General features: G+C 56.6%; 4 protein-coding genes across 4 annotated transcripts; 2 read left to right on the top strand and 2 right to left on the bottom strand.

The window, feature by feature from the left end:
* Positions 1-192: 192 nt before the first annotated feature.
* On the bottom strand, positions 193-5,433 carry IE81DRAFT_309074 (hypothetical protein). Its single transcript, XM_025512390.1, has 3 exons — positions 4,945-5,433; positions 764-4,859; positions 193-689 (listed from the first exon to the last, which is right to left on the bottom strand). Exons 1-3 carry the CDS (start codon positions 5,233-5,235, stop codon positions 289-291), a joined length of 4,788 nt encoding a protein of 1,595 aa, XP_025372578.1. The 5' UTR covers positions 5,236-5,433; the 3' UTR covers positions 193-288.
* Positions 5,434-10,121: 4,688 nt separating this feature from the next.
* On the top strand, positions 10,122-12,015 carry IE81DRAFT_190365 (hypothetical protein). Its single transcript, XM_025510785.1, has 3 exons — positions 10,122-10,416; positions 10,477-10,620; positions 10,752-12,015. Exons 1-3 carry the CDS (start codon positions 10,348-10,350, stop codon positions 11,814-11,816), a joined length of 1,278 nt encoding a protein of 425 aa, XP_025372577.1. The 5' UTR covers positions 10,122-10,347; the 3' UTR covers positions 11,817-12,015.
* A 431-nt stretch (positions 12,016-12,446) lies between these two features.
* IE81DRAFT_320171 (hypothetical protein) lies at positions 12,447-16,188 on the top strand. The gene is made up of 2 exons (XM_025512938.1): positions 12,447-15,377; positions 15,457-16,188. Exons 1-2 carry the CDS (start codon positions 12,551-12,553, stop codon positions 15,951-15,953), a joined length of 3,324 nt encoding a protein of 1,107 aa, XP_025372576.1. The 5' UTR covers positions 12,447-12,550; the 3' UTR covers positions 15,954-16,188.
* A 449-nt stretch (positions 16,189-16,637) lies between these two features.
* IE81DRAFT_285731 (nitrogen permease regulator 2) lies at positions 16,638-20,025 on the bottom strand (the record flags this gene model as incomplete). Its single annotated transcript, XM_025511649.1, has 7 exons — positions 16,638-16,772; positions 17,307-17,640; positions 17,706-17,803; positions 17,871-17,998; positions 19,004-19,130; positions 19,201-19,372; positions 19,634-20,025. Coding segments are annotated over 7 exons (1,386 nt in total), but the record flags the coding sequence as incomplete, so codon positions are not given.
* Between the last annotated feature and the right edge of the window lie 1,800 nt (positions 20,026-21,825).

The following is a 21,825-nucleotide window of genomic DNA, read 5'->3' as shown; positions in this document are numbered from 1 at the left end:
CTTCATCAAGTTGACTGCTTTAACTCATGACTTGCGCAAACAGTCTCCGCAACTGGCCTCAGCGTACGTCGCAGTCAAACGCCTACCGTAGGCGTGTCGGCAAGCAGGATGCTTGGTCAAACGCGCTCTTTTCTTTTCTTTTCTTTTTTTTTTCCCTCTTGCATGATGCTTAGTCTCGGGCAGAAACAGGCCATCGGCTCATAATTGATTCATTCTAAAGCCGCGCACAACTTGCTTAAGGACCTCGACGTTTGAAAAGGGGGGCCGCGGAGCATGCAGCATTCGGTCTCAGCGCGCCCACAAGCTTCCGATCCATGCTTTGAGCGTAGCAGCCGGACCCATGTGTGTGCCGACCGCTTGAGCGGCGAGATGCACGGTATTTGTCAGGAGCGTCCCAGGTCCGGGCAAGTCCTCGCCAGGGTCTTCGGTGTCGCCGGTAGAAGGGGCGAAGACGAATCCAGAGACGAGAACGACGTAGCTCAGTATGAGTATGCTGCCGCGGTAGTAGTTGGATCGTGCTTCAGTGTAGGTATAGGTGAGGAGGAAGATGGAGAAGATGATGGCGATGACGTCCCATCTAGGGAAGATCAGACTGAAAATCTGTTGCTCGTCTGCTTCTCCACTACGATTCCACCACGCGCTGAAAACGACCATGGCTGGAATTTGGATCAAGCAGACTTGGAGAGCATCTGCGTAGAATTGCGATCGGGCAAGCACATCAGTACAGGCGGGGCGCGGGGCGAAGCTTGGGAAGCGTACTCACATGCACTGCCGATCTCCATACTCAGAGCGATATTGCCGTTCATTGCAAAACTCATCGCGTTCAGGAATTCGGTCGTGTTTGGAACTAGCGCGAAGAGAGTGATACCAAGCAGCTTGATGTCGATGCCAGCTCCGTCAAGAACAACGTCGACGGCGTCGACGAGAATCTCGGCAATAATGGCGTAGAGAACAGTGCAGCTGAGCAAAACAAACATGCTTTGGTTGCGAGTCCAAGATGGCGCATCGTGGCCACCATGGCCGCCCTCAGCATCGTCTGCATCGTGAGTCGCATCGTGGACAGAATGATGTCGGGGCTGCGTGGGGCCTAGGGCCGAGCGCGGAATAGCCTGATTCGCATGAGTTGCCGAGTTTGCCGGAGCGTGTCCAGAAGCTGATCGGGATTGATTCTGCAGCTGCTTCTGACGCTCATCTTCCTGCATGAAGGCGCTTGTCGTCAAAGCGACCGCGCGTGCGTAGTCGTCGGAAGTCAGACTTGCTGATTCAGGCAACTGGAGGGGAGGCAAAGCGCCGCCTTCGGGAGCTCCACCCCGGCTGGAACGAACGGTGCCGGTACCTTGACTGTGGGCCTGGCTATGCGGGCGATGCTGCTGGCCGTGAGCTGGAGCAGAGACAGGATAAGCCGACTGTTGACCGTGTGTAGGTAGGAGCTGGCCGACAGGTTGGAGGATGCGCTTGTAGATGCTTGCTCGCTGCGCAGAAGGGATGCTAATGGCGTTCGATCCAGCGCCCGTGTGCACTGCTCCTGCATGTTGATGAACAGGCGTAGCACCGACAGCCGGCACGGGGTTTGGGTTTTGCCAGATCTGAGAGGCGTGCGTGCGAAGACTAAACCAGAGACCAATGCCGTACGACAGCACGAGGACCACCGTGCAAGTATACATTAGACCCTTGACATCGCGTTGGTAGAAGGGGTCCGACGCAGGTGGCACGTGTTCGTAGAAGCATTGCTTGCACGTCCAAGTATCTCCGGGCGGCGCTCCGACGGGACATCCGTTGCAGGTGAGCTGGAATGTTCCATATATCTGGTAGAAAAGCGTGGGTGTCAAGATGCCGATGATTGCCATGATCAGCATGGTGCTCGTCACGCCAGCTGAGCGAGCGTTGAATCGTTGCTCCTTGCGACGTGTTGCACCACTGCACATGGACAGGCCAGGCATCAGCAAGACACCGGCCAGGATTGAGCCAACCAGGGAACCCTCGACCAAGCGCGCCTTGTCTTGGGTCAGGGCAATGGCGTACAGGATGATTTCGACAATGGAACCAAAAGTCGCATTGATGACAGCACCCATACCAATGCTGCTCTGTGCGCTAATGCTTGCAACGGCCATGCCGATGAAGTAACTGAGTGGTAGCACGCTACCAAGCGCCAGCACAAAGAGCGCGCCCTGGGACGAGATGAAGGCCAGGAACCCGGTCTCGATGTGGTGGCGGTGCACATAGTCTTCGACGAAGAAGAAGTCGAGGATTGTCAAGATCACGAAGGGCAGCGTGTTGATGAACAGGATGTTGACACCTCCGACGGTGTATTTGTAGTACTGCAAACCCATCGCCCGGTATGTGCAAAGAAGAATCTTCGAGCGGCGCACAGGTTCGAGAGCGCCACCTTCCTTGCGAACGACTCTGTGGCGAGGAGCGAATTGGCCTGGTTGAAGAGGTTTGAGAAATCCGTTCTGAAGCTGCTCGGATCCTGCTGACGAGCTTTGCGCGTCATCGTCGTTGAGGCCTGCGGCAAGGGCAATGCCAGGCGCGGAACGGAAGTGCAATGCCAGGGGTTGGGTAGCCAAGTTCTTGAGGAGGACCCAAGTCAGCTTGGCCATCGGAATAGTGAACACCACCCCCCAGAGTGAGAGGCACACGAGACCCAAGACGGGCGCAAGAGCGATCCAGAAGAAGACGCCGTAGGCGATGGTGCCGCCCAGACGTCTTGAGCGACCAATGTCGTTGCCGTTTGCGTCGTGCACGTACTCATAGAGTCTCCGCTCTTCCACGATCCGCTCCCTTTCATCCTTGACCTCGCTTCCCGACTCGAGTCCAGCATCGCCCACCGCCCCATAGTCTGCGGATTGAGCCGTATCGGACGCACGACGCTTTCCCTTCAATGGGCTGGTCTCGGTCGCTGCTTCTGTGAAGTTCGCTCTGGTAGCAGTCGCAGCATCTTCCACACCTTGACGAGAGCTGGAAGCCTCGATACTTGATGAGCTGCCAGTGCGATCTTGGCGCTGTTGTAAATCAGGGCGCTGCTTGAGCGTATTCTGCTCATCAGCAAAGGAGCGACTCGACGCAGAGCGCGGTCCAGCGCGGCTGTTGAAGGGAACTGTGTGGTGCTCGTGGTCGTGAGGGAATCTAGCAGCCACTGGAGTGAAGGCATTCTCGAATGTTGCGTCTCCTTCTTCGTCATTGGCCGCGTCTTGGTCAGCATCCCCAAAAATGGTCCCTCGCTCTCCGCTGTTAGGTCCGACGTCGACTTCTACGTATTTGCCAAAAGGCCAGATGAGGTAGCAGCCAAGTTCCCACAGCACTCGAGCGTAGCGACGTCCACCCAATGGGACAGCGGCGAGCACGAAGCTAAGCAGAATGCAAAGTACACTCAGCCAGCTTCCAAAGAAGACCGTCCAGATGATGTTGCCGGGGAGTAGATGCCTCTCAGCCGCAGCTGATGGCATGGAATGAAGCGCATCCTCTGCATTTCTCGTGACCGTCCGGCTCTTCTTGTACAATGCGGGCTTCCAGATCGGCAAACCGAAAGGATGCTCGATGTTTATTGCGTCCTGTCTATCTTTGAGCGTGTACTCGACATCTCCGCCCGAGGAGTCACCATCATCGTCGCCATTAGCATCGTCGTCCAAATCGCCAGAATCGCCATCTTCCGGGGTCGCTTCCTGAATATCCACACCAGTGCTGTTGCGCACAGCCTGCACTTGAGTCTCTCTCTCCTTGACCAAGCCTCCAAGGGTGTCTCGACCTTCCTCGTGATCATCTTCCTCTGCTTGGCCAATGTCGCCGTCCTCCGAAGATCCCTCAACGACGCTGCCAGCGATACTGCCCGCGCCAGCTTCGGATTGTGCGCGGTTGCTGTCGCTGAACACGTCCCTGGCGGGGGCGCCAGTGGTCGGTGCGCGTGTCGTCGAGACGCTGAAGTTTGCGCTTGACCGACGTGCAGAGTGAACATCGGGCGAGGTGACTGGGAGACCAGAGCGCATGATATGAGAGTGCGGCGAAGGGTATGCCTGGTGCCCGCTAGCTCCACTCGTGTGGCGGCTACCACCTGGACTGGCAGTCGGTGGCGCCGCAGACGAGGGAGCAGTGCCCGGAGAAAGCAGTCCAGAGCTGATCTCCGATCCAGGTGTAGGAATGGAGATGTGCATCGGACGTCCTTCTCGAGTCACTGCACCGCCGTCTGGCTGAGGGGATCGCAGGCCTCCGCCAATAGCAGCGATGCTTCCTGAGCGGATCCTAGGACTGCTTGGAGTCTGCTGTTGCTGCTGGCGCGTGCGCCCTTGCTCTGCTGCCTTTTGCTTTTGCTTCTCGAGCTTCTTTCGGGCTTTTGCACGTCGACGCACCAATTCCTCGCCACGATCGTAGGGCTGGACTTCATCATCTTCGTCATCCAACGGACCGAATCGATTATCTTCATCGTCGCTTCGTCCTCCACCGCGTGCGACGCTGCTCCGACGGCCTTTGTCTGCCACGCTGGTACGCCGGGAGCCACCTCGATTGGTGCTTTGGCTCGCTCCCGTGGCCCGACTCATGGAGCTACTGACGCCTGCCTTGCTGGACACAGCGCGCACTGTGTCACCTCGACCGCGAGCGGTAGTCGTGGTAGAGGACGAGCGCTGTGCGGCGTGCAGAGACTGAGCGCCGCTGTCTTGCGTGCTGCGGTTCGCGTTACTTGCCAGAATCGAGCCTTCATCTGAGTCGTACTCCGACGCTGACAAGGCACTGCCAGTTTCGAGATCGCTGGGCGCGTAGGAGGTGCTGCGGGCTGCGCTGCGAGGTGTAGTACCGGTGTTCAGGCTGCCCTGGACGCTTGGGTACCTAGCTGACGCGCTGCGAGGTGTGGCAGTGAGGGCGGGACGCTACAAGAAGTAGCATTGCATCGCGTTGTGAGCAGCTGAGCAGCAGATAAAACGCACGATCAGGGGGGCTGCACTCGGGACTCACTGGAGCAGGTTGACTGCGGCCAAGCGTGTTTCCTTGGCTGTCCGAGCTTTGAGAGCTGTTTTGACCACCACTTTCACCGCTATTCCTCCAAGTGTTGACACTGGCATCTCGAAGTTGAGCTTGGTTCGGAGTGTGCTTGTGCTGAGACTGTGTAGGAGTAGTGCTCAGACTATTTTCTGATTCATCGTGCCCGACCACGCTTCCGCTGGCACTATTGGCGGTCGCGACGGAGACCGATCGTCGGGAATTGTTGGATTTGCGCCCCTCGACGCCTCCTTGAGAGGAGCTCATTCTGGCGAGTGCTGCTGATGAGAGGAGATGTGCCGAGGTCAAGCTCTACCAACTCGGCAAGTGACTATAGAGGACGATGAGATGGTGTACGGGTATGAGAGGATCGCCGTGCAGACGACGTCGAGTCGACATGAACGTGTGAAGCTGCAGCAGGACAGGGGCTTCTACACACCTGCGGCATGCTCTCGGTCCTCCTGGGAAGACATGGAGGGAAAGAGCGAGCCTTAAATCGTCGCGTCCTTGCATGGAGATGGCGGCTGCTGCTGCATGCCTGTGGGCTGCCGCGTGTGGCCAGTGGGCTACCGCGCACAGGCGGCACTTGTGTGGAGCGCCTCACAGCAGGCCTCTTGCAGGACCCTCTGCTGCTGCTGTTGTGTCGCTGACATTTGCTGCTTGCGTTGCGCCGCGACTCACGACTAGCTGTGACTGCTTGTTGACTGACCCCCGCGTCGCAGTGGGCATCTCACGCGCGCGCGAGCACGCGCCCACACCCAAGTGACCGGCCTCATCAGCAGCACAACACTTGAGACTGCAGCAGCTGCTGCTGCTGCTGCTGCTGCTGCGTCCCAAACTCACTCTTCAGTGTTCCGTGATTCCTGCCATGGCTGACGCTTATTCCGTTCAGGGGAGCGTGCATGTCAATTGCGAAGCGTGCATTCGTGATTCGTGATTCGGCCCTGCACTTCCGGAATTCACGTGACCACTGACTATACGGTGAGTCAAGTGGTGAAACAAAATCAAGAATCTGATGAGAAGTATATCACGAATACGCCGACCGACCAGCATGCAGAGCTGATGCATGCTGATCAGCTAGGCCTCCATTCAATTAAGACTCGACGTCTTCGATTCACAGTCTTGAGTAGTGATATCAAATGCGGGTCACTCCTTTTAAATCGACGAACACTGATGATAGAGAAATCACGAAGCAGAGATATCGTGGAGCACAGCCCTTCGACGTGCTAATTGGCTTCAGATTGAAAGCGACGGTCGGCAGAAACGGCATGGCTGAGTCGTGGTGGATCGGACAGACAGTCTCGCAGTCACGCGGTTGTTCATGCGCGGACTTGTGGTGCGGCGATGGAGGGCCGATCAGGCTTCCAGCGACATTTGAGGTTTCGGTCTTTCGACCAGCTGATACGACGGCCTCGGACAGAAAGGCGTTCTCTTTGCTTTTCAATTCCGGGCAATGAGATTTGGAATCCATGTTGTCTCCCACGAGTGTGTATCAGATTGGCCTCGATGCATCAACGCGGAACTTCGCACGACTAAGGCGCTGAGGATCAGGAAGTTTGGGAAGCTGGACTTGTGGTCACGCGTCTTCGAATCAAGAACCATTGAATTGAATATGAATGAGTCACGAGTATACGCGCGCGGTCGATCTCGACGAACGATCCCCCGCCTCCACCTGATGGATGAGTCAGATAGCGGCGATTTTAGCGTCTTCCATTTCAAATGAGAAGCCGAGTCGGAAGTTTAAAAATTCAAACAAAATGTTGGACTTCAGTATTTGATTCAAGATTGTAATTCAAGATTGTGTTCGAGCAGCCCACGTCGGATTTGTTATTGCGCCATAATGATTTGAAATCTTCTGGTTCCCAACCATTCATCCGCCGACGCAGGGATCCTTCATCTATATATCGCCGTCCATACCCATCTTCCCTTACCCTTCTGCGACCCTCATCACCGCGCTGCTAGCGCTCTAGGATCGACGTCGACTTCTCAGGGCTCGAATGACGCTGCCCAAAGTACTCGAAACATCGGAAGCTGTAGCTGGTGCTTATTAAGTATATCTGATACCCAGCAAAAGCCCAGACAGCAAGCAGCGCCCGCTTCATTCGGCTTGCTGCGATTGAAGCGACTCTCCAATTGCCAGAGCTCTTTTTCTTACACGTGCAGACAACGAGCGTGTGCTGCAGATATGATCAAGGCGGATTCGAACATGAGAAGACCATTCCCCTCGCTGCTCGGGCTACCTGTAGAGACCCTGCTGACTATCCTCAGCCGCTTATCAGCAGAGGAGCTGCACGCCCTCGCCGCTTCATGCGGCACGCTTCGAAATCTCGTCAAGACAGCTGATCACATTTGGCTGCCACTTCTGGCGGATGTGCTGGACGCATCTCCACCCGCCAGGTCCCACAACCTTCGGGCATTATCTTCCCGTCAGCAGCTACCACCCTGGGATCCGCATTTCGGCTCCATCGGCTATCTCTCTCCAGCATCGACCGACCCTTGGCCCGTCTCACGAGCTGATGCGGAAGCAACCTCGAGCGCACAGCGATCAGCTAGTCTAAGGAAAGAGAGCTTCGAGGATGCTGAGTCCCTGCACGACGTTTGGTGCGCCTTCGTGGCCCCGTGGAGGGCGACCCTTGGGTGGTGGGCTGGTGATCAACCAAGCTATGGATACATCATCAGAGTAGTACTCGACCCTCACTTTGATCCGGAAGACCAAGAGCGGCAGACAGCTGAAACGCTCACGCGGGCAGAATTTGACGCGCAAAGAACCTCACCTGCCGCTCAACTTTCTGACCCTGCTTCGGTGGTTCACCATGCCAATGCAGACCGAATGGCAACCTCAAGCGCCGACGCTGATGCGCGCGATGCGGCATCGAGAAGAAAACATCCGGCTTTTGTATGTCAGAAGATCCATCTAGTCAATCGCTTGCACGGCATGATACCTCACGCGCAGCCGGTTTACGCTGCTCCAGATCGTGGGTCGCCGTCAATGTCGGTTGAGATGGGTTTTGATCGCGCGCAAAGAGAGATCTCCTGGTCCACTGCGACATCTTTCGCTATGCCTCACATCGCAGCGCCTTCGAGTGATGGCACTGCTCTCCGCAGCAACGTATCCGTCGACCTCTCTTTGCCCGGTGTTCGCACAGAAATGCTCTGGAGCCTCAGCTGGCCAACAGTTAGAGAACAATGGAAAGCCCATCTTCAGCGCTCCGACCAACCTATCGCAGAGGTTTCTGGCAGTGCGAGCGCCGATGGCAAGTCTCGCGAAGCTACTTCTGATAGACAGGGTGCTCGCTCAGCCGCACCCGAAAGACACTGGCTGGATGTCAGCGAAGATGAAGACGATGCCGCATCTGGAAGGTTCGCGGTGCCTGCACGTCACTCTGTAGCAGGACACGATCCGCTCGACGTGGCTGCCGAGCTTGGTCTAGCCAATGAGGACGTCCCTCTTGCTTCATCCGCAGGGAGGGCCTGGCAATCTCATCCAGAAGAGTCGAGACAGCTTGAGATGGCGTGGAGCGGAACATCGGACGAAGCTGAGGTACCTCACGTAGGCTATGCGCATGGTCCCGCTGCTACTGGACGAGTGCGGGTAATGCGTCTGTCGGCGGGCGAATTCAGACATGTCACCTATATCGAAAGTGGAGCTGTAGCCACCCGACGCAGTGGTGTGGGACGAGTATCGAGGGGAGATCGTTCATGCAATGAGGTCACGATTGCGCTCCAAGACGTCTCTCTGGCTGCTTTAGCAAGTAGACCCTTGCCTCCCGAGCTTCAGGACGATTTCCCGACTTCCAGTGCCCTTGGCGGCTCACGTCGCGGCAGCGTCATTAGCGAGCAACTGGCATACATGCTTGACGAAAGAAGGCTGGCTCCAAGAGAAGCACTGCCCTTCCCAAGCAAAGGGCTTCAAGCTGCCCTCCGTCATTCGGAGTCGCATACGCTGCGCGTTGGAGCTTTGCGCAGCAGCCCACCAGGTCAATCGCTAGCTCTGCGCATGAGGATGAACCCTGCTCCGCCCTACAGAGCTTGGCCCTCGCTCAGCCAGCCCATGCCTGAAGGTCCGACCTTTTACGCTATCAAGTCACCGCCTCGAGCACCAATACTAGGTCCTGGGGTGCTGGACTCTACCGCGCTCGACGCTGAGCGCTACAGACATCAAGCACCTCTCAGAGACCAAGATCCGGCGATGACGGGTTTCGACTGGTCTTTGGTCGAAGGATTGTACGCGAGCAGTTACGGACCTTGGGGCCTCGAACTGCTCTACGTCAGGTCTCGTCTTCTGACGGAAGCAGATTTTGACGTCCTCACCGATTCCAAAAGCATGGGTCTAGGTCCTTCGCAGTGGGTGTCCCCTATCGACGCGACACGTCCGATTTCACCCGCGAGCAGAGCAGAGACCTCCCTTTCGGATCCGAGCATGTATGCCGGCACGCAAATCGGCATCAGCCAGGTGCAGCCTGGTGTGCGAGTCTTGGAAGGGCTCAAGGTGACGGGCGATCCTCACGTCCCCCGGGGTCAAGTGACTTTCAGAGCTTTTGTAGACGACCCTGCTAGACGAGGAACGCCTTGGCGGCCACCGCCTAGAGGATTCAGGAACCATACACCATGGCCCTTCAGGGCTCCTGAAGAAGCTTTGGATTTCGATCCAGCCACTGGGCCTGTAGATACCCGCACACCAGGACTAGTCATTCCAGGCCACGGACGTTTAGCTGGCGAGGGCTTCGTACGCCCGGGCTGGGTGTCCGCAGTGGTGAGTCCTGCAACATCCTTCGCCCGACTCCCTCCATGAGTACTCTCTTGAACGGGTGTTGCTAATTTCTGCCGCCCTTGCCCCAGATCCACGTCTCTTCACCCGACCTGTTGCGAATTTGGTGGCACCCAATGATGAGCGTCGCCACTTGCGTCAAGTTGACTGCGTGCTGATCGACGCCCGACGAGCAGTCTGCGGTCGGGGACCTTTCCGGCTCCGCCCGTAGTGTGTTCAAGCAGGCCATCCAATTACTTCGCCGCGAACATCGCTTGCGATCGAGTTGCCACCTGTGCAGCAATGAGGACGCCTAGGTGTGTTCAGGCTAATGCCGGGGAGATCTCGTGGGAACTTACCATCTGCGCTTTTGGCGGTATCCGTGCTGCATCGACTTTCCTGACTGGACACGCATAGTTCTTGCGTATCCTTCAGTCTCAAACGTTGTCTCGACAGAAGGGGGACTGCTGCGATCCGCTTCAGCTATTCGCTTGCTGCTCTCAGGTCCCAAACCAAATCTCTTCGGCGTGCGTGCGCTCCTTCTTGCCCCCACGTCTGGATCCCTGTCAGCTCACTGCATCACCACGGTCTCCCAAACGACGTCAGCTCAAAGCTCAGTCTGCAAAGCGCTAATGAGTCGCGCGAATATTTTGCTTTTAGCGTTCCTCTTCGGTATTTTCTATCCTACTACTGCCAGCAACGTGAGTGCTGCTATGTGTGTATTCCCGGGCACTTGCTGACGCAATAGGCTACTTGCCTAGTCCAAGTCCAGACAATATGGTGATCCTTACATCAATTTCAATGATGGACCTGATATGCCTGTCACCTCTGAGAGACGCGAGGAAACGCGTTGCGCAGTAAATCACTACTGGCGAGCAGTGTGCCCCGAAATGACTCGTTTTGATGTGAGTGATGGCGCAAGCGACGCTGTCTCGAGTACGTCGCTTCCATCTGGTCCAGGTCTCATTGCCTGGACCGTCTTTCCTATGTTGCTGTCCTGCTACAGACTGACGAGGCCAGCACTTCTCATGCCCAGCTGAAAGGTCCATGGCATACGTCTTTCCGCGATCCCTGGGTGCATTTGACAGGTGTGGCCAGGAATCGCGAACGAGGAAAGCTTCCATCGCCGGTATACACCGCTACAATGACACACCATATTCATCTTGCGCCGGGTCAGACGCACGTCGATAACAGCGGGCAGGTCCAGACGTCCCCTTACGATGATGCGGCGCTGCGTGCCACCGCCGAAGCTGAGATAGGCTCGAGCTCTCCCAGATTGGAGCGCGAGAGGACCCTGGCTTTGCTACGCTCGGTCAACATACTCGAACATGATGGATCTCAACAATCAAAGTCGTACCGGGGTCATGGTCATGGTTCTGCTGCGCCTGTAGGCTCGGATCGGGACATAGCCAAAGCAAATTCGGCTCGTCGGGCTCGTCGAATAGCGCATTTCTCGACGATCAACGCTTCTGATCGTATGCCTGCTGCAGCACATTTTAGAGGCGTCGGCAAGTCGGATCAAATCTCGCATGCAGATCTGCTCTCGAACGGCGATGGGGCTTCTAATACTGCACGAGGTACCTTTACGAAAGCTGTTCCGTCACAAGAGAGTCGCCATGCATTTCCTCTCCCTCAGCGGAGGGAAGATTCTAGACTGCCGGCGCAATCCTCTGTTCGAGATGTCAGCGCACCTGCGTCCAGCCGCTCACCTCCAGAACTCAGCTGGTCTCAGGTGGCAAGGGGAGCTGCAGCCCGTAACCGCATAGGAAGCATGTCGATCGGCGGCGCGAACGTCGCTCAGGGCTTAGCCTTACGCGTTGCTTCCAATCCCCAAAGTGGATCTCGGACTTTGCAGAACGCGACACCTATAAGTCATGCGAGCGCAATGGAGCGGCCGGATGCAATTCCAGAGGCGCGCAAGAATGACGCTCGAGGGCACAAGTCTCCAAGCAGCAGCAAGTTGAGCGATGCTCATCATACATCTCATCTAGCCAAGGCTACAGCGCCTGGGCGGCTCTCTTGGTCGGAAGTCGCTGGTCGTTTGGGACAAGACGTGACGAGCGGAAAGCTTCATGGCACGGTCGAACGGCTGCCTCGATAAGCTCACAAGCTTGTAAGCCTGCGATGTGCCATCAGAACCCTTGCGCAGCTTCGTCCTCAGCCGTGCGAGGTCAATGCTCCAGCCAATGCGTAGCTCCAGCGCATGATTTGCGGCTCGATCAGATTCAAAAGGACCAGAGCATTCGTTCGAAAAGCGACGCTTTCTCGAAAATATTTCCGCGCACATCTCGTGGTCTTCGTCCCGTACTAGGCTACCGTTTTTTGTGGTCTGCAAGAACGACGAGCTCACACTAAGCGCAACATAGTACTATGCTCCGCAAATAGCCCCTGCGATTTCGACCATGTCTGCTTTGGTCACTAGCAACTCGCGTAGCAATTGACGCACTGCGCCTGCATGCCTTGTGTCATGACTCTGATCGATCTTACGAATTGAATGAATGCTTTTGCCTACTACTACTGGCCATCAGCAGCCGCTTAGATCACGCAGAGGATACGTTCCTAATAACGAAGACCAGTCGCTAAGTTAGGGTCCGGCAGGTGAGCGCGGCAAGTGTCACGTGACTGTGCCCGCACGAAGATCACGATGGTGCTGTGTCGTGGTTTCTCTGCAGTCCGCGCATGGAGGACAAACTCGCAAACTTGATTCTTGATTCAGATTGTGCTTGTTACAGGTGGAGTACGGGTGGATGTCTTGCTTTCTACAAAAGCCTCCTCTTCCATCACGCGAATTCGGCAGACGGAGCATCGCACAGGCACCCGCACACCATTGCCGCCATGCTCACAGTTCAAAGGCCCGCGGCACGGTCTTCCAGAGGAGCTCTCCTGCACCTGCTCTCTGCTGGGGCTACGCCCGGAGGCTCGATTTCTGCTCGCACACATGCCGTGTGCCCTTATTGCCCCCCCTCAGCAATCATCAAGCGTCATGCAAATTTGCTTCTGTGCAGTTCGCCACGCTGTTCAGCTTTCTCGACAACAGCCTCGCAAAGCGACGAGCAGAGACCTCCAAATGCGGGCGGCAGACTGGGCGCTGATGTGTCCAGCTCGGGCGTCAATATGGGCATAGGCATTGGCACCAGCGCTCCTCCAGGCGGCTTCGTCAGCAAGAAAAGGCAGCCCATCCATGCTCGTCCGACAGAGAGGCCCAAGGAAGAAAGCTCGCCCGCTCCATCAAGCCAAAGACCGCCACACTCGAGAGAGCGGTCGGCGTCTCAACCCCGAGCACCGCATCAATCTAGTGGCGGGCAGCAAGGGCAGCAAAGACGAACGCGCGAAGAGGGTCGTAGCGATCAGAGATGGAATGGTCAGCCGAGGGGCAGCTCGTCAAGCCAAGGTCAAGCCGCTGTCAATGCTGACGGGGCAACGCCGGGCAAACGCCTACCTCCTCATCTACAGCCGCGTAGAGACCACGGCTCAGAGTTTGGAGACAGAAGTCGGGGTCCACGAGAAAACTCAGACCAGCGCTATCAGCGGTCCTCTCGGACAGATGCAGGGCGAATTCGACCGGATCTTGACCGAAGCAGGCCGCCGGCTGGGCCAAGGTTCGGTAACAGCCTACAGGATGGCAGGGAGAATGCACAAGCGCGACGAAGGGACCAGGGCGCCAACAGCGCGAGGGAGAGAAGACATGACAATAGCACTGCGGAGTTGGGACATCTTGGTTCGGATGCAACCTTGTTCGGAACTGCAGAGGCAGATGAAGACCAGACCGTAGAGGATGCTGAACTATCCATCGGAAGTCAAGCGCAGGGGAGAATCGCTGCGCGAGTGGCGGAGCAACAGCGCAAATCAGGATCGGACCGCTCCCCCTCATACAAATTGCGAAGAGAGCACGAAGAGCTGGAGCGAGCGCAGCAGCAACAGTTGAAGGATTTGGAGGCGCGAGCCCAAATGCGAGCCGGCAAAGCCGATAGACGAGTCGTCTCGGCTGAGCCAATCCGCACGGAGCTTGGCTTGCCTGCATTCATGACTGTTTCGAGCTTGGCAAAAGCGATTGGCACAAGGATGCGACTTTTGCAAAACAACATGACCGCTGCCGGGTATGAAGACACCAGGCCGGACCTGCTCTTGCCTTTCGATGACGCTGCTCTGCTCGTCTCAGAGTATGGCTTGACGGCAGTGCCACTGAACTCTCATTCGGACGCCTTTGATATCTACCCATCACCGCCATTGCAAGAAAATCAGCGAGCTCAGACACCTCTCAGACCTCCCGTCGTCACTATCATGGGACACGTCGATCATGGAAAGACGACGTTGCTAGACAAGCTAAGGAGCGCGAGCGTGGCTGCTGGTGAGGCTGGCGGCATCACGCAGCACATTGGCGCATTCAGCGTGCCCGTAAGCCAACGTCAAAGGTCGGGCACTAGCGGCGGTGTCGATACGGTCACTTTTCTGGACACACCCGGACATGCTGCATTCTCGGCCATGAGGGGCAGAGGCGCGGCAGTCACCGACATTGTCGTGCTTGTGGTTGCGGCGGATGATGGCGTCATGCCACAGACCAAAGAAGTTATTCAGCTTGTCGAGTCGCTGCGCGAGGAAGAAGCAGCAACGTCTGCACGGCGACGCAAAGTCCCAAATGCAGATGTAGACCAGCAAGCCGCAAACAACAAAGACAATGAGGTCGAAGAATCGAACGAGCGACCGACTGGCTTGCAGCTCGTCGTCGCACTCAACAAGACCGACAAGACTGATGCAAATGTAGAGCGAGTCAAGAGCGAATTGATGTCGAACGGTGTGCACCTCGAGGAATACGGCGGTGAAGTGCCCTGCGTGGAAGTATCAGGAAAGACGGGGGCTGGTCTCCCTCTCCTGGAGGAGACTTTAGCCGCGCTGGCAGAGATGGCGGATCTCAGGGCCGAACGCGATGGCATTCCCGCAGAAGGATGGGTCGTAGAGTCGCGCACCGACAAAGGACGAGGAAATACCGCAACTGTTCTGGTGAAGCGCGGCAGCCTACGGACCGGAGACTTGGTTATAGCAGGACAAAGCTGGGCTCGTGTTCGTGCCCTGTTAGACTCTGCAGGAAAGCCAACGAAGAAGCCAGCTTTCCCTGGAGATGCGGTGGTAGTCACTGGATGGCGAACGCTTCCGAGCGCTGGGGATGAGGTTTTGGGTGTAGTGGACGCGTCCGACGGTAGCTCTAATGCCGAGACCCTCGCAAAGCGCGCAGTAGAGACCCGTCAGGCCATCGAGGCCAGGCGCAAGCTGATCAAGGAGGCAGAAGGTATCAACGACGCTCGACGTCTGCGTGCGGAAGAGGAGGAGGCGCAAGCTAGAGCAGCGTACGAAGAGAGAGCAGCGCGAAGACAAGCAAGATTAGAGGCTTCTGAGCTCGGTCTGACTGCCGAGGAGTACGCAAAGCAAGCGCAACAGGCTCTGGACAAGGCAAAGGCTGCAGGAAAAGAAGCTCTGCCAAAGGATGAGGTTGAAAGCGAAAAGAAGGAACTTCGACTCATCGTCCGCGCCGACTTCTCTGGTACTGTTGAGGCTGTCGTTGGTGCCATTTCAGGGATCGGCAATGCAGAAGTAGGCGTCAAGATCGTAGCTCAGGGCGTTGGTGATCCTACCGACGGAGACTTGGCCTTGGCTCAAGCGGTGCAAGGTGAGTGCATGAGCGCTCATTGCCAATGCCTGACATTCGTCTCGCTCACAACTCGTACGCTCGCGCTGCCTTGTTATAGGTCATATTCTTGCATTTAATGTCAAGGCGCCGAAAGCCATGCAGAATGCTGCTGCGAAGAGTAATGTCAAGATCCAGGCAGATGACGTCATCTATCGCCTCATGTCCTGGGTGTCGGCAGAAGCCTCTGCATTACTACCGCCGAGGATAGAGACGCGCGTCACAGGCGAAGCGATCATTGCGCAGATCTTTAGCATCGCTGGCAATCGTCGAACGGCCAGGAATATCGCGGGTTGCAGAGTCACGAATGGAAGCATAACCGCCAACACTCTTGTACGCGTCATGAGAGAGAGGGGTGGTCGAAAGGAAGACGAAGAGGAGGATAGGAAACTGCTTTGGCAGGGAAAGCTGCAAGAGCTCAAGCACGGCAAGCGCGAAGTTGATGAGATCAGGAAGGGCACAGAGTGCGGGATGAGCTTCGGCGACGCTTTCCAAGACTTTAAGGAGGGCGACATCATACAGGCTATCAAAGAGGTCGAAGTCAGTAGGACTCTCTAGACAACCACCTTTGACTTTGCTGTGACCGCTCCGCGCCCCCGCTAGAGTGCCGCTTGGCGTCAGAATGCACATTGCCTTCAGGCCGTCATCCGCCTGGCACCTCTCTTTGCATCCGCCACGTGGCAGTTGCTGCAGCTACAATGCATGCTATTGCAACAGAATTTTGACGCGGCCGTAATCGCTGGGGTCAAAGTCCGCTTGGGACCCGCGGCCAGATTTGATGGATTTTTGAAGGTTCAGGCCATCCCACGCGGACAGGGAAGGTCCCAGGCCAAATGTGCCCACCTTTGTATCGTCGGCCAGATCAAAAGCACTGGCACTGGCTAATCCTTTAGCAGAATCAAAGGTGCTGCTTCGGGGTAGGCCAGACGTGTCCGCATTGGCTGCCCTTGGCGTGTTCGGGTCGTACCGCGAGTATGCAGAATACGGACCCGCGCTCGGCGTAGCGGCCCCATACTCTGGATTGTTACTCTGTCTGCGTGACGTGGGGCGCTGCTGAATGGTATTGCTTGATGAAGTCCTCCTTGCAAAGCCGCTCATTGCTCCTCCGACCGTCCAGCCGCTGGCGCCAGCGAAACCTGAAGCCCCTGCCTGCATCTCTTCCTCTCTCCAGGTATCCACATCTGTACTTCTCTCTCCGCTACGTGCACGTTGATTTGCCTCGGCAGACGCTACAGGCGCATGACCTACGCGCATCAAAAGGGTGTGCAGCTCGGACCACGGGATACCATATCGGACGCAGAGCTCATCCTCTGAGCGCGTTGCATCAAGCAGCGATGGCAGGTCAGGCGGGACGGACGAGGTACTGGAAGTGGAGCGCTGCGCGTCTGTCTCAGCTCCGTGCGAGGCCGCGCTGGCCCCTGCATTATGAGACAGACTCGTCCCTCGGTTCCAAGCGGCGATGCTCGAGCTGCTTCCCCGAGAGCGCAAAGGAGACTGCAGAGGCCGTCGACGGTGACTTCCTTCTCGTGCGCTCTCCCCTTCTGGTCCCAGGTCCAGAGCTACACTGGCCACTTCGATCACCGTTGCTGCAGTGTGCCGATACGGGTTCTGTCTGCGTGCGGCAGCTAATCTTCGAGTTGGTGAGGCTCTAGGCGCAGTGCGCTGCGGCGCTTCACCCGTTGAAGAGTCACGTCGCGCGACGCGATTGTGGTACTGCGGAGATCGGAGTGCATTTCCGCTTTGGTAGTCAAGCCCGGCTGAGACAGGGAACCTCTCTTCCGCAGGGCTGGTGTCTCGTGCGAGATTCAGAGGGCTGGGTGTCTGCTTGCGCTGTGGCTTATCCGATGATCTAGTAGCCACATTGCTGGCTTTCGCATGCGCATCATTCGTCGAGATTGCTGGGTCCTCTACACGTATCATCGATGGTGAGAGTAGCACCGGATATCTGTGGACGCGGCGAAGAAAGCCCTTGATGATGCCGAAGGAAACGAAGCGTCGAACATCAATGCCTAGGTCGTCGACGTCGTTCTCTTCGATCCACTCGTGGAGAGTCACGCCAGGTTTGAGAGCCGAATAGAGCGACAAGAGTCGCGGCCAGCTTTGAAGTGGTCTCCCGGGAAGCATCACGTACAAGGGACACTCTGCAATGATGGACTCGTCCGTTGCCATCGTTGCGATGAGGGGCCTCGTCGTGTACATGTTGAAGAATTGGAAGATGTCGATCATTATGATGCAGCCATAGTAGCTGTGTGCGTAAGGCTGCGAACACGTAAGCCTTCGAGACTGCCAACGCTCAGCTGCGTCACTCACAGCAGATGCTCCATGCAGGAAATGGCCAGATCTATGTCCGCATCTGCGAGCTGCGAGATGCGCTTGACGTGGTTGATGCCATCAATGAATGGAAAGATCTGTACAAGTGCCGGGACGTTGAGAAGTCTAAAAGACATGCGGTCGCACTCCGGGGCGAATACTCACTTTGGCCATGGTGAGGTCCCAGTTCGCGTCTGCGTAGCGCGCAAGATCTATCAATGCGAGAGGGACCTGCCACTCGTAGACGGGAGGAGGGTTCGCATAGGTAGGAAAGAGCTTCAAATTAATTGCGTCTCTTACTGTCCGTCCGAGACCATGTGGAGCTTCCCTCTTTCCGGGCCCTAGGATGTGTGCAGGTGCCACAGCGCCTACGCTGATCGACAGTGGTAATGGTATCGTAGGCACTGAACGAGAAGAGTTAGGAGTTGTCGGGACCTTCAGGGGCGCGGCGCCCGCTTCACGAGCGTGGCTAGAATTGCTGAGAATTTGCCTCCCTTGCAGAGACGTCTGTACGGCATCAGCAGCAGGAGAAAGTGCAGAGGAGCCGCTAGCAATTGTGAAGTTTTGAGCGATGCCGGCGGCAGAGAGTCCGGAATCTGTATGCTGCGGCAGCTGTTTGGAGATGTCATCGCTTTTGGCACGCAGCATCGGAGCAGAAGCAGCTGTTGTAGCACCTTTCGCATCAGACTCCGGTCCGGTCAGTGTGCTGACCACCGCACTAGTCAAACCGACAGCTGCCTGAGTCTTGCTTCGGCCGATGACAGGCCTTGCTTTGTAGCCCGTCTCCGAGGAGCCCTTTGACCTGTTGCTCAGCGCTCTGCCCACGGACGGCCGGTACATACTGGAAGCCATCTCACTGAGATCTCCCTCTGAGCCGGAACTAGATGAAGATGAGGCTAGCGCAGAGGTCGCCAAAGAGTCTCGCCGTACAGCTGGAGAGGCTGACACGCTTGTCTTCGATCTGCTTGGGCCACAAGGGCGCTGCAGGCCCGATCCAGCCTCGAGAGACTGCCCTGGCGCGACTGGCTCGAATGCAGCATCTGTTGAGCTGCGCGCAAATTTTGGAGGAGCGAGAGAGTTATTGGAAGGCGAAGCTTGGACCATGCGAATGCCATTGCTGCTTCCGGCACTGTGGGCCCCACTGCTTCTACGTCTGCTGGCAAGAGCTGCTTCGAGCTGCGCACGTTCCGCTGGCTGCAATGGATTTAAAGGACCCCAACTGCTCAGACTATATCGCGCAGTGGCGTCAGACAGGGCAATCTCCTTGCCGTCAGGGCTCGTGATACCATGCAAGAAACGGGAGTGGGGAGCATCGGGAAGAGCTATGAAGGTCTCACAATAAGAGTTGAGATCTTCGTATAGCTGCTCGATGATGCCATACATCCGCGTCTGCGACATTGGAGAAGACAAAAACGAATTTGTTTGCTGCGCATCGCGTGCCACATCAGCGTCGATTGAAAGGTATAATGCCATATATTCGAGTGAAGCTACTCACCTCGAGCGTCTTGAGCTGGCGCACGCATTTGCGCACCACTGGTTCGTAGGCTCGAACATCTGCAGTGCCATCGAAGAGGAAGGCAATGTTGAAGAGGAAAGTGTTGCGGGAGTATTTAGCTTCGTCGGTTATGAGCGTGGGGTGGGAGAGGACCTTGAAGGTGGCACTTGTGCTGGTTCCTGGATGGTACGCATCCATGTCCATACCATCTAGCTCGTTCGAGAAGGAGCTGTTGTCGATGCTTTCATTAGGCCGCAGCGAATCTCTGGATGTCGAGCGGCTTTGGGCAGTGCCGAACACTAAATCTTCCCTTGTTTGGCGCTCGACATCCGCTCTCGACGATGAACGACGCCTTGACCGCTGATGCTTCGCTGCAGCGAGCTGAGCAGCCTCTGATCGCAGGCGACCACGATTGAGTGCTCTTGCGGTACACGTGACCAGTCGACCACAGAGCGGCTCTTTTGGGATGATAAAGTCTGCGATGGTATTCCAGTCCACGAGAGGCGGGGGTGTAATGTCTGTAACCTTTCTGGCGCGCGTGCCAGGAGGTCCGGGAGCTGCAGCATGGGCTACCAACGAGCCTTCGGGCACTTGATAGACGACCTTAGGACCCTCTGATGCATGAAAGATGCAAAAGGCAACTGACACCAGGCGCGGAAGGAACTGTTCGTCTATGATTGCTGGGGTTGGCTCGGGCGAGCCGGATAGGTATGACGACGAGTCTGCTGAGAAGTCTGACTCTTCCTCCTCGCCGTGTGTAGACCCGCGTCTTTCTACGGACTCTGCGCGAGTGGAAGGACCAGCATTCTGGTTGTTCACAGTCATGATGGGTGCGATGAAAGAGCCGGGATTGCCCGGATTGTCGCCGCCTTCTGCGATGCCGCTGAGATGCTTAGCAGATACAGCAGGGGCGTCGCTGCTGGCACGGGCCAGGTGTGACTCGTGGGTATCTCTATCCCATGCTTTTGGGCCTACGTTCCACTCGAGTGCATGCACTCAGACTACTGCACTGAATCGACCCGGGCGTCTCGTCATGAGGTCGAAAGAAGAAGCGACCGAGTGAGCGGAGTGTCTGAATCACGAATGAGGATACTGTCTGCCAGCAGCAGCGAGTTGTCGAGTTGTGAAGCAATCACTCCTTCTACTACTTGGTGGGGATCGCAATCAATTCACTTGAACTGCAAACACAAGAGGGCTCGACGCCATCCATCTGCATACAGTATGTATGCTCATATATTCATCGACAAACAACTTTGACTTGACTTGCATAATATGGCGCGGTGTGCTTGGCGGTGTGGAGCAACACAGCGGTCACGTGCCCTTCCTGTTATCGCAAGAACCAAACTCTATCGCGTGAATGAATCTTGAAATCTTGGAATTCTTGATTTGAATGTCGAGCAGTCAGAATCAGAATCAAAAACTCACTCTCCTCGGCTGCATGCTGCTGCTGCTGCTGTTGACAGGCTAGCTGCTCTGATGCTTGATCGATGGCCGCAAGGCAACTCAAGAGCCCGGGTATCCAAGCGTACGTGCTGCGTGCAAGCTGCATGCAGCACGCTTGCGTCTTTTTGATCCGCGCGCAAAGTCATACACGTATCCCATCATGATAGCAGCTCGACTGTGTCCGGCAGTCGTGACCACGAGTCGCTCGGGTTGTCACAGCTGCTGTAGAAGAGTCACGAGTCACAGTGTGGCCGCACGCAACGAACGATAGCAGCTAGCAGGCCGCGAGACAGCAGCAGCAAAACGCGGCATCTTGTCTCCATCGCAGCACGCACATATTTGGCGTGGCTTGGTCAGAAGCCAAAGCGCGCCGCTCGCACGCGGCAGATCACGCAGAGGCATGCAATGCTGTGTGTACACGGGTTTCACGGTGTACGCGCGTGTGCCCTGCCAAACTCACGCGCGTATGATGATCGCGATTGCTCACGATTGCGCGCACTCACGACTCTCATGCTGCCGGCCTCCGCTGCTAGCTGCTGCTGCATGCTTGCATATGCTGCTTGCTGCGTGGAGCAAAGGAACTCGTCACACTTCGTCAAACCTCTCTCCGCGGGGCGTGTTTGGCGCAATCGATCATCATCGGCAAGCAAGCAAGCAATCTGCTGCTGCTCGCCTCCACCCCACAACTCAGTCTTGACTACCACGTCACCTGACTCTCGAGCGCTACTTCCCTGCTTTTCGTGTTGCTTTGTGCTCTTACTCTGCATCGCCGTCGCTGTTCGTTGCGTAACGCTTGATCAGATCCAACAAGCAGAGGGCGGCCTGCTCACCTGCTAGAAAGGAAAAGTAGCGCATACACTCCAGACATAGACCAGCTCCTACCTCCTCGCCCACACTCTTGTCTGTATCATGGCACCTGCTCCCGGCAGCGACCCGCCCTCTCATTTGGACAATGAGGCCGGGCCTAGCAACTCACCACCTGCGAGCACAACTTCAGCTCCTACCAACGCACACGAAGCCCCAAAGATCTGTGCACGCTGTGGACAGCCTCTTCCAGAGAGCAGCGAGGTGGCGCCAGCAGGTGCTGCGCTATCGCACCCTTCAGGGTCTTCGCTCCACGCGTTCTCGATTTCTTTGGGTGCCCCAAGTCCTTCGTCGATAGCCTTTGCGCCGCCCCCGGCG

The sequence above is a fragment of the Ceraceosorus guamensis genome (assembly GCF_003144195.1).
Source record: "Ceraceosorus guamensis strain MCA 4658 unplaced genomic scaffold IE81scaffold_5, whole genome shotgun sequence".
Taxonomy (NCBI): Eukaryota; Fungi; Basidiomycota; class Exobasidiomycetes; order Ceraceosorales; family Ceraceosoraceae; genus Ceraceosorus; species Ceraceosorus guamensis.
The sequence above is the reverse complement of the archived record's forward strand: the minus strand, read 5'-3'. Positions and strand labels throughout refer to the sequence as shown.